We start from the raw sequence: 13,038 nt of genomic DNA, 5'->3' as shown, positions 1-13,038 counted from the left end.
GCCACCTTCACAGAGAAAGGGTAAAGGGCCCATATGACTCCACTTCATCGTGCCACCTTCTGGACACACCATCTCCACTGCTGACTAAGCTAGCCAGCTCTTGGGTGGGGAGGAAAAGGTGCTAGGCTAATCCTGGAGGTCTTCATGGAAGAGCCCGGGGTTCTGGAGTTCTCCTATCCCTATGTCCTCAGTGGCCCTGTTCACTAGGCCCAAATTGACCACAGTTGTTTAGCTGGCTCCTTCCTCAGGCGTCATCACCCCCTATGGTGGGACTCCCAGCCAATTCTCTTCTGTCTCTGACAGTCCTATTCCTGAGCCCATTCCTTCCCGGCAACCCCTATTCTAGTTCCAATTCTCACGGCCCTGACTCAGTTCCGCCCACTCCGGTCCAATCTCTGATTTTCTCTTAATCTTACCCAACTTCCAATTTCCCCAGAAACCTCAGCCACCCCCCCCCCCATCCATGCCTTTAAGGGAATGCCCAACGGGCAGCCCCCTCTGCACAGGCTCCCAGGAACTGGCTGCAAAATCCCTAGCCCCCGACCTGCCTCCGTCCATCCTCCAGTCCCCGACTCTCCGCTAAGGGGCTAGGCCAGTTCGCGCCCTCTCTCGTCCCACCTCGGAGGCCTGCGGTGGGGGGCTGGCGGGCTCCCGGGCCCCTCCCGCCTCGGCCTCGCCTGGCTGGGCGGCGCTCGTCCCCGAGCGGGGCGGGCGTGGAGCGGCGCAGCGCGTGCGGGCGCGCTGGAGGCGGGGGGGGGGGGGGGGGACGCGGGGACGGGGACGCGCGCGCGGGCGCGCCGGCCGGCCCGGCCTTGCCCCTCCGAGGCGCCGTAGCGCGGGAGGGAGGGAGGGAGGCGGCGGCGGCGCTGTGGTCCTTCGGTCCGCCGGTCGGTGGGGCTGCCCGGCCCCGCCCTGCCCCCCCGGGGCGGCTCGGCTCCATGGCCCGCGGCAGCAGCGGCGGCGGGAGGCGGCCTGGGGGCCGCGGGGCCCGCTGACCTGACCGGGTGGCTGGAGGCGGTGGGGCCGGGCCATGGGGGACGGAGCCGTCCGCAGCCACCGGAGCCAGGAGCCCCGCTGGAGCTGGAGCGGCGTCCCCTGCTGAGCCCCGAGCGCCGGGTGAGAGGAGGGCGCGCAGCCCCCCACCCCGGGCCCCGGCATTCCAGACCCGGCCTCTCCGGGGGCAGCCCCAGCTCGGCCCCAGCTCCCAGCCCAGGACCGGGTGAGAGAGGCGCCGGCCGCCAGCCCCCGGCCTGGCTTCACCCCATCTCACCCCACCCCCATTTCTCCGCTCCCCCGCCTGGGTTCCTCCGCCCGCCCCCAGCCAGCTTCCCTTATTGTCCTCGCTCGCCCCAGCCTCGTGGCGCGGGGAGGCGCGCTGTTCACGTCTCCCGTGTGCCTCGGCCCCCGCCCCCCACACCCCCACTCCACCCTCGCCCCCAGGCTCCACACCCACCACCCTGTCCCGGGGTGCCACGTGTCAGCCTCTCAGCCCCGCCCAGGCGCACCCCTCTGCTTGGTGGCCAGCGTGACCCAGAACCCCTGCTCCAGAGGGAGGGGTGGGAATGCTTGCACGTGGGTCTGGGTGTGAGCTGTCCCGGAGTCTGCCTGTATGGCTGTATTAGTCCCAGAACAGCCAGCTTTGTCGGTGAGTGTGTGGTTCCTCAGTGACCGGGGTGTGTCTGTGACTATGTGTAGTTTGGGGTGTCTGAGTGTGGGTAACTACCGCTGGGACCAGGGGTGCCTGTGTTTTTCTCTGGGAGACCAGTGCCCCTAGAAGCACTGCCAGAAGTGGTTGCTGTTCTGCTGAAAAACCACAGCAGGAACCAGAGGTCAGACAAGACCCCTCCCTACTAGTCAGAGAACTATACCCTTTCTCTAGGGCCTAAACATGTTTTGTTTTGTTGTTGTTGTTGTTTTTTTCCCCCTGAGAATCTGGAAGCAGCTGTGCTGGGTGAGATCCAGAGCTGCTTTGAGGTCTCCGGTGAGGGTATCTCCTGCCCCACCCTGTACATGACCTCTCACTCCTGTGGGAAGGGATGATGTAAATATCTTATCTGCATTGGGCCCAGTGGATGCTGAGGGCCACTCCCAACCTGGTCCCAGTTGGCCTGGCCTGCTTGCCACTGGGACCTGAATGAGTGAATCACTTCCCAGCACGGCTCCTGGAAGGACCGAAAAGTTATGAGTATAAAGTGCTGCTGCATGTGCCTACCAGTGCATGGTAGGTACTCAGTGAATGCTCCCCCTTCCTAAGCCGTGAGCCCTGAGTTAAGACCCATGAGGGTCTGTAAGTGTGTTTCCATGCTTAGATAGAAACCTGTGTGTTCAGAGCTGATGTGTCTTCATTCCTTAGAAGTATATATGTAGTTGTAAAATAGGAAGTGTACCTGCTTGTGTTTGCATAAGGATCAGGGAGGACAGCAGTGTGTAAGTTCATGTGCTTTAGTGCCGAAGTGTGCCTGAACGTAAATGAGCCTTGAGTTGCCAACTGAGTGTTTGCAGATAGAATGTGACTCTGAGTGTCAAGTGGTGTGAGCAGGCAAGTATGAGGATATGGGTCTTTGAGTGTGAACCACTGGGCTGGTGGCTGGTAGGCAGCCTTGCCCGTCCTTCTCTGACCTGTGGGGTCTCTTTTTCTCCTTCCTTGCTCAGGCCGGCAGCCGGATGCCCCGGCCCATCGGGCGGGCCAGCGGCCGCCTGCGGGATGAGCAGACTGCTGGGGGGGACGCTGGAGCGGGTCTGCAAGGCTGTGCTTCTTCTCTGCCTGCTGCACTTCCTTGTGGCTGTCATCCTCTACTTTGACGTCTACGCTCAGCACCTGGCCTTCTTCAGCCGCTTCAGTGCCCGTGGCTCTGTCCGTGCCCTCCACTTGGCAGCCAGCAGCAGCACCAACTGCTCAAGGCCCAACGCCACTGCCCCCAGTTCTGGGCTCCCTGAGGTCCCCAGTGCCAAGCCTGGCCCTACAGCTCCTGTCCTGCCACCTTGTCCTGACTTGCCACAGGGTCTTGGTGAGCTTGCAGGGTAGGGCCTGTATCTAGGGGTGGGAAGAGGGTCCTACCAACGTGACTGGGGAATGGAGTCTGAGACCCATGGGGGTGCCATGGGTCTAGGTCTGTTGAAAAAGGGTCATTCCTGGGGTTCCATCACCCATTCCCAGGAGGCCAGTGTCCCTGGATTCTGGCGAAGGCCCTGATTCCTAACACTGTCCTGCCTGCAGTGGGCCGACTGCTGATCGAGTTCACTTCACCCATGCCCCTGGAGCGGGTGCAGAGGGAGAACCCAGGTGTGCTCCTGGGCGGCCGCTATGCTCCACCTGACTGCACCCCCGCCCAGACAGTGGCCGTCATCATCCCCTTTAGACACCGCGAGCATCACCTACGCTACTGGCTCCATTATCTACACCCCATCTTGAGGCGGCAGCGGCTGCGCTACGGCATCTATGTCATCAACCAGGTGCGTGGTCTGTGGCACCTGACTGGGCACTGAGCCATCACGGAGGCCATACACAACCTGTGGGAATGCCTGCTCAGGAATGCAGGGGCCCATATGCCTAGTTGTATATACAGGGGTTGGAAGGCATCTGAGGGTCCTTGTTTGCCCACGGTTGTCAGTATGTGAGTGCATGGGCATGGAGGGATTACCCGTGTGTCAGTGTACATATGTGTCAGTGTGCACAGGAAGATTCATATGTGCAAAAGGGCTATGTGTGCACATGAATGCTCGCTTGTACACTAGCAAGTGCATAACCACCAAAGGAGCTGATCCCTACTGTCTGCCCTTAGCAGGCCCCACCCCATGGTAGGAGAGGCCTAGGGTACACTGACTAGATAGGAGGAGGTATTGAGAGCTCCAAGGAGAGGGAAAGGTCGACTCAGAGAAGGACGAAGCCTAGGGCCTCTAGGTGCATGTGTTTGGGCACAGCTGTGGCCAGAGGGCTGAAAGCAGCATGTAAGTTCTTGCAAGGCTGGCAGTGTCTCAGAGCAGATCTGGTGTAGGCCCTCTCCTGGACTTGAATGTGGATCCCTATTGACTCCATGAGGATGCTGTGTGATTGGAGTTGGAGCGGGAGCTCTGGCAGCACAGAGGGCCTGGGCCAGCCCTGATGCTGGGAAGCAATTGTTGGGATGAATCTTGAGGGATGAATAGGCAGCAGCTGGCAGAGGCAAGCATTCTAAGGAAAGGGACCTGGTGGGCCAGGATCAGTAAGAAAACTGGTCTCCTGTGTTTAGGAACTACTAGCTGAGGTATAGCTGAGTAGCAGAGATTACTGGAGGGATTGATGGAAGCCAAATCAAGAGGGTCAGTTGAACTCCAGCCTGGAGATAATGGGGCACCATTGTGTTAAGTGGGGAATAAGTCCTGTGTTTGCCTTTTTAGAAAGACTTTTGAATGGTAGAGAGGGGGAAGCAAGAGGCAGTGTGACCATTTAGGAAGAAGTTACAGTGGTCAGGAAAGAGATGGTGAATGTGGGTCTAGGACAGTCCCTGTGACAAAAGAGAGATGTCAAGACAAGACGAGGATTTCAGTCTTGGCTGTTGGCTGTGTGGATGACCACACCTGTGGATTACAAGGGGAGCACAGGAGCTGAGCCATGACTAGGGAAGATTGTGATTCTGAACCTCTCTCACCTGCTAGGAGTTTGAGAGCCTGGGGAAGGTGCAGGAGGGAATACAGGCAGTCAGATGGTAAGTCTGGACCTAAGTAGGAAAGGGATCCAGAAATCCAGTTTGTAGAGGTTTCTTCAAACCACCATCAACATGCTCACAGTGCCTGGATGTAAAAGGAGAAAGCCAGCCCTGAAAGGATGGGTGGAGAGAAGGAGGCTGCTACAGATGCCTAGAACATGGGCTAGAGGGTGACAAGGGACCCAGGAGAGCGGGTGTCCCAGAAGCCCAGCAGGTGTCAGGAAGGAAACGCAGCAGCTGCGTGAGCACTGTGGGGGAGTGAGGAGGCATGTGGACCAAGAAGCGTCCAGTGGATTTAGCAACAAGGTGGGCCCAGCAAGAGCCATTTCAGGGGCATGGTGGGGGCGGAAGCAGATTGCAGTGGGTTGAGGAAGGAATTGGATTTGACAAAATAACTGATTGGAGACAACTCCTTAAAAAAAAACAAAAAACTCTCTGCTGTGAAGGAAAGGCAAAAGGTATAGTGTGATGGCAGGAAGAAGGTTTGCTTTTTCTCTCTCTCTCTCCAGGGAGAGAATTGAGCCTGTTTGTGAGCCATGTGGGGGAAACCTAAGGCCTCTAGCTGGTGAGATAGAACAGAAGGAATGCGATGAGCCAGGGGGACATGGACAGAAACCTCCACAGGCTGAAGAGAAGTTCAGTAGTAGGAGGGGAAGGCAACTTTCTACCCCTCAGACTCAAGCTGGGCTGCAGTAGAGGAGGGTCCTCTATTTCTTCTCTCTCTATAGAGGGGCCCACTCACAGACTCCCCCCCCCCCAACAGTTTCTAGACCTAACCTAGGTGTGGTAAGCTGTCAAGAGTACTTCTTTTTTTTTTTTTTGAATTTTATTTTATTTTGCTTTTTTTTTTTATTGTGAAAATACTGTGCAGAGGGGTTACAATTACATGGGCAAGATAATGAGTGCATTTCTTATCAAGCATTGTAGCCTCCTTCTTTGTTTCCCCTTCCCATCCCTTCCCATCCTCCCCCACCCCCTCCTAATCCTCCCCCCCTTCCCCGCACCAAAGTTGTAAAGTTCGTTTTTGACATAAAGACTTGTACATCTCATTGTTGCAATGGGTCCACCTGTATCCCTATTTAAACGATTTGTTTTGTTTTTCCCCTTCCCCTCCACAAATTATACCGACATGAAATATAGTGAAAGCAGGGGTCAAGATACTTCTTAGCCAGGCACCAGTGGCTCACACCTGTAATCCTAGCTACTCAGGAGGCTGAGAGCTGAGGATCTGGGTTTGAAGCTAGCCCGGGTAGGAAAGTCCATGAGACTCATCTCCAATTAACCACCAGAAAACAGAAATGGAGCTGTGGCTCAAAGTGGAAGAACACTAGACTTAGAAAAAGCTCAGGGAGGGCTGGGAAGGTGGCTCAGTGGTAGAGCGCTTGCCTTGCATGCCTGAGGCCCTGGGTTCGATTCCTCAGCACCACATAAGTAAAAAGAAAAAAGCCAGAAGTGGCTGTGGCTCAAGTGGTAGAGCGCTAGCCTTGAGCTGAAGAGCTGAGGGACAGCGCCCAGGCCCAGAGTTCAGGCCCCATGACCAAACACCCCCCCCCCAAAAAAAAAGAAAAAAAGCTCAGGGACAGTGCATAGACCCTAAGTTCAAGCTCTTCTCCTCTTCCAAAAAGAGTACTTACTCTGATCTAATCTGTCTTCCTCTATCCAGAATTTGGTGATTTATCCTGCAGCCCCATTTCTTAGGGTTCCTCCGTTTACTGAGATGTGACTACCTATAGCTCTCTGTTTGTCACTTAGTTGGAGAGACAGGTGAATCTAGCTCAGTCCAATCCTTGTTTCAGAGGCTGCCTAGGAGGTACCCAGCTTGTGGGTCAGTTCTCGTGGCTTGCATCTTAGACACTGGTCATTTGGGGCATTCCTCACTTCGTGACTGTATGCTCAGCAGGGATCAAGACTAGGGCTGTGTGTCTCTAGAATCCCTGCTGGCACAAAGGAGAAGGCCACAAGGTCATATTTGAAAGAGTGAATGAATGAGAGCTCTAAATATCTTTTTCATGGACACTGGTGTATAAAAGAGGACCAGAAGAGAGAGGGATGAATTATATTGGGCTATGAGGTTTAGTCCAGAGTATCTTTCCAGATATGAGTATAATAAGCAGAGGAGAGGGCTGGGAAGGTGGCTCAGTAGTAGAATGCTTGCCTTGCATGCATGAGGCCCTGAGTTCAATTCCTCTTCATCACACAAGCAGAAAAAGCCAGAAGTGGCACTGTGGCTCAAGTGGTAGAGCGCTAGCCTTGAGCTGAAGAGCTGAGGGACATCGCCCAGGCCCAGAATTCAGGCCCCACGACTGATTAAAAAAAAAAAAAAAGAGGAGAATAGATTGATCTAGTGGGATCTGTTAATTCCAAAGCCTGGAGACAAAAAAGAATCTAGAGTGTTGTATGTTCTGTACTTGTTGAGGTCTGAATGGGTCAGAAAGGATACTGGAACTAAATTTTGAAAGTTCTTTGTGAAAGTTTCCCAGGGTGCCATGCAGAGAAGGAAAGACTGGGTGGTTCCCCGGGGGACTTCTCTGGAAAATGAAGTGGCAGGCACTTGAAGGCCACAGATCCACAGCTGATCTGTCCTGTTCCCCTCAACCCTTCTCCCTAGCATGGTGAGGACACCTTCAACCGGGCCAAGCTGCTCAATGTGGGCTTCCTAGAAGCACTGAAGGAGGACGCTGCCTATGACTGCTTCATCTTCAGTGACGTGGACCTGGTCCCCATGGATGACCGCAATTTATACCGTTGTGGTGACCAACCCCGCCACTTTGCCATCGCCATGGATAAGTTCGGCTTCCGGTGAGGTGTTTTTCTTAGCAAGGCCCAAACCTCCATACCCCCACTTCACCTAGACCCTCACTCAGTCCTGGTACCCTGCTAGACCCCAGCCCAGATCCTTCTGGCTAAGCCAGCTCCCCATTAAGCCTCTGCTTGAATATCTTCCCCCACACCTTATCCCTGGTCCTTCACCTTGAATCCCCTTGTGGTCCTGACAACCTGCCTTCCCATCCTATAGACTGCCCTATGCTGGCTACTTTGGAGGTGTGTCAGGCCTGAGTAAGACTCAGTTTCTGAGGATCAATGGATTTCCCAACGAGTACTGGGGCTGGGGTGGCGAGGATGATGACATCTTCAACCGGTGAGTAGGGGTCTGGGTCAAGAGCAGACTGAGTGGGCCAGCGGGTAAGGCACAGATTGGGTGGGCTTTTGTGGTGCCTGCTCCAGGCTGTCTGTTCCATCTTCAGGATCTCCCTGACGGGGATGAAGATCTCCCGCCCAGACATCCGAATAGGCCGCTACCGCATGATCAAGCATGACCGGGACAAGCATAATGAGCCCAACCCTCAGAGGTGACTTCCCTGGCACCCCTACCCCAGGCACCCCTAATTCTTTGTCATTAGAGGTGCCTTCCCTGATCCTTGATCCCACCTGGCCTCCATTCCTGAACCCCTAGAGATGTTCTAGGAGCATCTTTGACTCCTGACTTTAGAGGCCACTGATCCGTGAAGGTAATCCAAGGCCTCTGACCTCTGACTCATAAAGGTGACTCCAAGAACTAATCCCTGCTCCTTCTACTACCTGTTCCCAGTTATCTCTCAACCCTGGCCTGATTTCCTAGGGGTGACCAGAATTTAAAGTCAGGGTTCATATTTCCATTGAGTAAAATGCATTCCCCTCTGTCCTCAAAGATCTCACTTGTGTGTCTTGGGTGACCCCTTGTCTTATTGCCCTTGTGGGAGCAGAGAGGATGAGACAGTAGGCACTGGATACAGCTCCAGGGTATCACACAAAGGAGCAGTTTGGGGCAAGTAGTAGAAAGATGTACCAAACCCCTTTGCCATGGGAGGAAGGAGTCCCAATTTTAGGGAATTCTTGGGTGTCTGGTGTTGGCTGGAAGAAGAGCTTATAGGGCATGTGCAATCCAACAAGGACTTCTTGGATGTCCTAACACTTATCTGTGACTTGCATCAAACCTGAGGGTGGGAACAGGTTTGGTCATGCCCTTTCCTTGCCCTGCTGTCTTACACAAAGCTCATTATAAGTAAGGGGACAGGCAGCTCCAGGTATTGAGGGCAGTGCTGCCAGGGCTGAATAGAGAGTGGAGTGATGGGGAAACTTGCTAGTGGAGGGGAGTTTGAAAAGAATTATTCATTCACCAAATAGTTGTCCTATACCCACCTTGGGCACAGTGGTGCATTTACCAAAGCTACAGGCTGGGTATGTGGCTCAGTGGTAGAGTGCTTGCCTAGCATGCATGAAGCCCTGGGTTCTATTCCTCAATACCACATCCACAGAAAAAGCTGGAAGTAGCACTGTGGCTCAAGTGGTAGAGCGCTAGCCTTGAGCACAGAGAGGCTCAAGGACAGTGCCCAGGCCCTGAGTTCTAGCTCCAGGACTGGCAAAAAACAAACAAATAACAAAACTAATGGAGGAAGCCAGTGTGGATGAAGGTGTTTTTTTTAAATTCATTTTATTTGACTTTATTTTTAAAATTTTTATTGTTATTATAAAGGAGATATACAGAGTAATCAACCAGAGTCAGGTACAGAGGGGTTATAGTTATGTAAATCAGCTAATGAGTACATTTCTTTTTGGACAACATCACCCTTTCCCTTGCTCTCTCCCTGTGAAGATGTATTTTTAATAAGTCTAGGATGTAAACATGCATGGCATATATTGAGACTCTTAAGGCTGGGAGAGACAATAGGGGGGCAGTGCTGTGTGTCTGAGGTCTCGAGCACCTTCTGGGTGGAGAGTTTTAGCTTTTGTGCCTGGGGGTCTGGGGGAGTAGGAAGTAGAAGGGCTTAGAGCAGGGAGGGGCAGGACCAGATTTGAAAGACTTTTGAGCTTCAGGGGGATAGATGAAGGCTGGCCCAATTGATACGGACACTGGCAGGGCTGGAAGGAATTGGTGGAGCTGAGCTGCAGGGAGTGTGCTAGGGCAAGGACCTAGGGAACTACTGTTTTCCCAGCATTTCTGCTTTGAACCCAGGATGGAGGAGTATGGGAGGTAAATGAATTTATGCACTGATGTGAGGTTGGAGTTTCACCAAAGCAGGAGGCCCCAGGAAGACCAGGAAGTTGATGAAAAAAGCAAGTGGTTCAGGGCAGTCGAGGGGAAGTACACTGAGACCCTAAAGAGAGGGGGCTGATGGGGCTGGGAATGTGGCTCAGTGGTGGAGTGTTTGCCTAGCATGCATGACGGCCTGGGTTCGATTCCTCAGTACCACACAAACAGAAAGAGCCGGAAGTGGCACTGTGACTCAAGTGGTAGGATGCTAATCTTGAGCAAAAGAAGCTTAGGGACAGTGCCCAGGCCCTAAGTTTAAGCCCCAGGACTGACAAACAACAAAAAGAGAGAGAGGGCTGAGCCGACCTGAAAAGGGCTGCAAGGAGGGGAGGAGTGGGGCCCTTGGTCCCATCTGCTGCCATCAAGTAGTGATGCCTGATTGAGTGTGGAAATGGCCAAGTAAAAAGAGATTTCTGAATGATGGTTCTATTACCTGTTTTGCTTCAGATCTAGTTGTAGATTTCTTTCTCACCACACCTGCCCAAACTATCAGCAAGTCATGTCAGTTCCACCCAAAAACATTTGAGCTCTTGCCAGTACTGGTGGCTCATGCCTATAATCTTAGCTACTCAGGAGGCTGAGATCTGAGGATAGCAATTTGAAGCCAGCTTGGGCAGAAAAGTCCCCATGAGACTCTTATCTCCAGTAAACTACTCCAAAAAGCTGGAAGTGGTGCTGTGGCTCAACTGGTAGAGTGCTAACCTTCAGGCCAGGAGGCCAGAGAAGCTCAGGGACAGCACCCAGGCCCTGAGTTCAAGCCCATCTTTTTTTCCCCTTTTCTACCTCTAGTCTGACCTCTGGTACACACACACACACACACACACACACACACACACACACACACACACACACACACACACACACACACACACACACACACACACACACACACACACACACACACACACACACACACACACACACACACACACACACACACACACACACACACACACACACACACCTTTTTTTCCCCTTTTCTACCTCTAGTCTGACCTCTGGTACTTGCCTACACACACACACAAACAACTGGATTAAGAATCCATCAGTAACTTCTCACAAAATAGAATATGAACTGCTTACTCTGACTTACAGATAGGCTGTTTTCCCTTTTGTTCACACACAAAGTTCTAGCCATGTAGCTGTGCAAAATCTTGTTCTCAGTGTAGGGGTAGCATGTACTGTCACCTCTGCCCGGGATGCTTTCCCCACTGCCTGCAACTCATGTCACATACTCTTTTTTTTTTGGGGGGGGGGTCTGGTCGTGGGGCCTCAACTTGGCCTGGGCGCTGTCCCTCAGCTCTTCAGCTCAAGGCTAGCGCTCTACCACTTGAGCCACAGCGCCACTTCTGGCTTTTTCTTTTTGCTTATATGGTCTGAGGAATCGAACCCAGGGCCTCATGCATGCAAGGCAAGCGCTCTACCACTGAGCCACCTTCCCAGCCTCACATACTATACTCTTTTCAAGGCTGCACCTCATCATCCTAGCCCGCTGGTTATTCCTTTGCCTGTTACCTGACAAACTTGCCAGGAGAGGAATGACCTCACCTGTCCTGTTCATGGCTGTATCTCTGATGCTCAGTGCATAACCTAGCACGTAGGGACAGACTGTTCACTAAGTGGATGAGGAAGAGGTGACTAAAGGATGAGGAACTGAAGACAGCACAGGTTTGCAGAGTAAAGATGACACATCTGACATTGGACACAGTGCATTTGAGACGCCTATGGGAGGCCTCGTGTCAGGGTCTACAGCTTAGAATAGAGGTCTGAGCTGACACTTGTGAGACTTTCTCACAGGTTCTTCTGGGACAGGAATGGAGGAATCATTGGCTAACCCAGACTTCCCTCCACCCCCATGCAAAGATGAATGAAGGGGGTGAGATGTCATTTTTGAGGGCAGATGCAAGAACAGAGGATTTCTGAGTTACCCCTGGCAGGAGTGAGGTGGTTTGAGCTTTAGTCCCTAGAGATCCCATATTGAGCCTGGCAATTAGCACTGATCTGCCCATTTCCATTCTTTCTAGGTTTACCAAGATTCAAAACACGAAGCTGACCATGAAACGGGATGGCATTGGATCAGTGCGATACCGGGTCTTGGAGGTGTCTCGGCAACCTCTCTTTACCAACATCACAGTGGACATTGGTCGACCCCCATCATGGCCCCCTCGGGGCTGACATTAATAGACAAAAGTTCCTGGTGCCAAGGATTGCTTGCCAGAGGACTGACCTACAGCCTGGCTCGGGCATCTGTTCTATGGGCGACCCCCAGGACTGAGACTGGGTTATGTTTGAGGGTCTTATAGAGACCGCCAGTTGGACCTAGAAGTTCCAGAACCCACTTTGAGGGGCTTCTGGCCTGGGCAGGCCCCTCAAGTGTGGCCCTCTCTGGGGTCAACCCTTCTTTCTGCCCCACTTCCCCCAGCCCAGCCTTCCTCACTGTCAGGGTCGGGCCAGTCCCTGCACTGCCTCGCGGAGTGGCCTGGGCTAGGTCACTCCACCTCTCTGTGCCTCAAGTTTCCCTCCTCCCCCTTGAGTCCCCTAGGGCCTGGAAGGATGGGAGGTATGACTAGGGGGCAGTGTCTCTTCCAGGGGGAATTCTCAGACATGAGACTCCCCCATGCTCCCAGGGGAGGGGAAACCTTTTTCATTCAACATTGTAGGGGGCAATCTTTGGTGTGCCCCCTGCTGAGGAGCAGCCCCAGGAGGGGACCAGAGGGGGTGCTGTGTTGCTGCCTGGGACCTTGGGGTTGGCTTTTGCATGGGAGGGTAAGGGGACTGGATTAGTCTATAGTTCCCGCCTCCCTGTCTCAGAGAGGAGGCAGAAGCCCCAGAGGCCGGCTCATGTTTGTACATTGCACAGAAACTTGTGTGGGTGCTTTAGTAAAAAACGTGAATGGAACGTCCTCTGTGTCTGCTGGGGAGGGAGACACGGGTCCTGAGACTTCAGTCAGCTGCAGCACACAGGGACGTGGACACTGCCCCCTCCCCACCCCACACCCCCACTGGACTTGCAAACTTAACTTGCCGTTGCCTAAGGCCAGTGAAGTAATGAACTCAAGAGACCAGATTTCTGTCTTCCACCTGCCTAGAGGCGGAAAGAGCCCAAGGCACTGTGGACGGCTCGGGGGTGGAGCGCCCACGCCCTAGCCCTTTTACACCTGCCGTGCACCCACACTAATTAGGCCGACAGCAGGGGTTCCCAGGGTTCCACCCGCGCGGCCTTGGGGGCGGGACCTCCCGGGGGCGGGGCCTATGGCGTGCGCGGTTCCCCGAGAGACGGCT

At 53.8% G+C, this 13,038-nt stretch overlaps 1 protein-coding gene across 1 annotated transcript; it reads left to right on the top strand.

Annotated features, from left to right (window-relative positions):
* Positions 1 to 879: 879 nt before the first annotated feature.
* LOC138803428 (beta-1,4-galactosyltransferase 2) lies at positions 880 to 12,655 on the top strand. The gene is made up of 7 exons (XM_069987425.1): positions 880 to 1,116; positions 2,653 to 3,008; positions 3,218 to 3,453; positions 7,294 to 7,484; positions 7,702 to 7,824; positions 7,931 to 8,035; positions 11,781 to 12,655. Exons 2-7 carry the CDS (start codon positions 2,705 to 2,707, stop codon positions 11,929 to 11,931), a joined length of 1,110 nt encoding a protein of 369 aa, XP_069843526.1. The 5' UTR covers positions 880 to 1,116; positions 2,653 to 2,704; the 3' UTR covers positions 11,932 to 12,655.
* The last annotated feature ends 383 nt before the right edge of the window (positions 12,656 to 13,038 follow it).

This window comes from Dipodomys merriami, unplaced genomic scaffold (genome assembly GCF_024711535.1).
Source record: "Dipodomys merriami isolate MVZ:Mamm:240054 unplaced genomic scaffold, mDipMer1.0.p SCAF_34, whole genome shotgun sequence".
Taxonomy (NCBI): domain Eukaryota; kingdom Metazoa; phylum Chordata; class Mammalia; order Rodentia; family Heteromyidae; genus Dipodomys; species Dipodomys merriami.
This window is presented reverse-complemented; position numbering and strand designations above follow the sequence as displayed.

Excerpts from the sequence above, each read along its gene's own strand:
- LOC138803428 (XM_069987425.1), top strand. The coding sequence starts at position 2,705 with ATGAGCAGACTGCTGGGGGGGACGCTGGAGCGGGTCTGCAAGGCTGTG. Across the intron at positions 7,485-7,701 it reads ATGGATAAGTTCGGCTTCCG|ACTGCCCTATGCTGGCTACT; the intron begins GTGAGGTGTTTT and ends CCCATCCTATAG. Across the intron at positions 7,825-7,930 it reads GATGATGACATCTTCAACCG|GATCTCCCTGACGGGGATGA; the intron begins GTGAGTAGGGGT and ends TTCCATCTTCAG.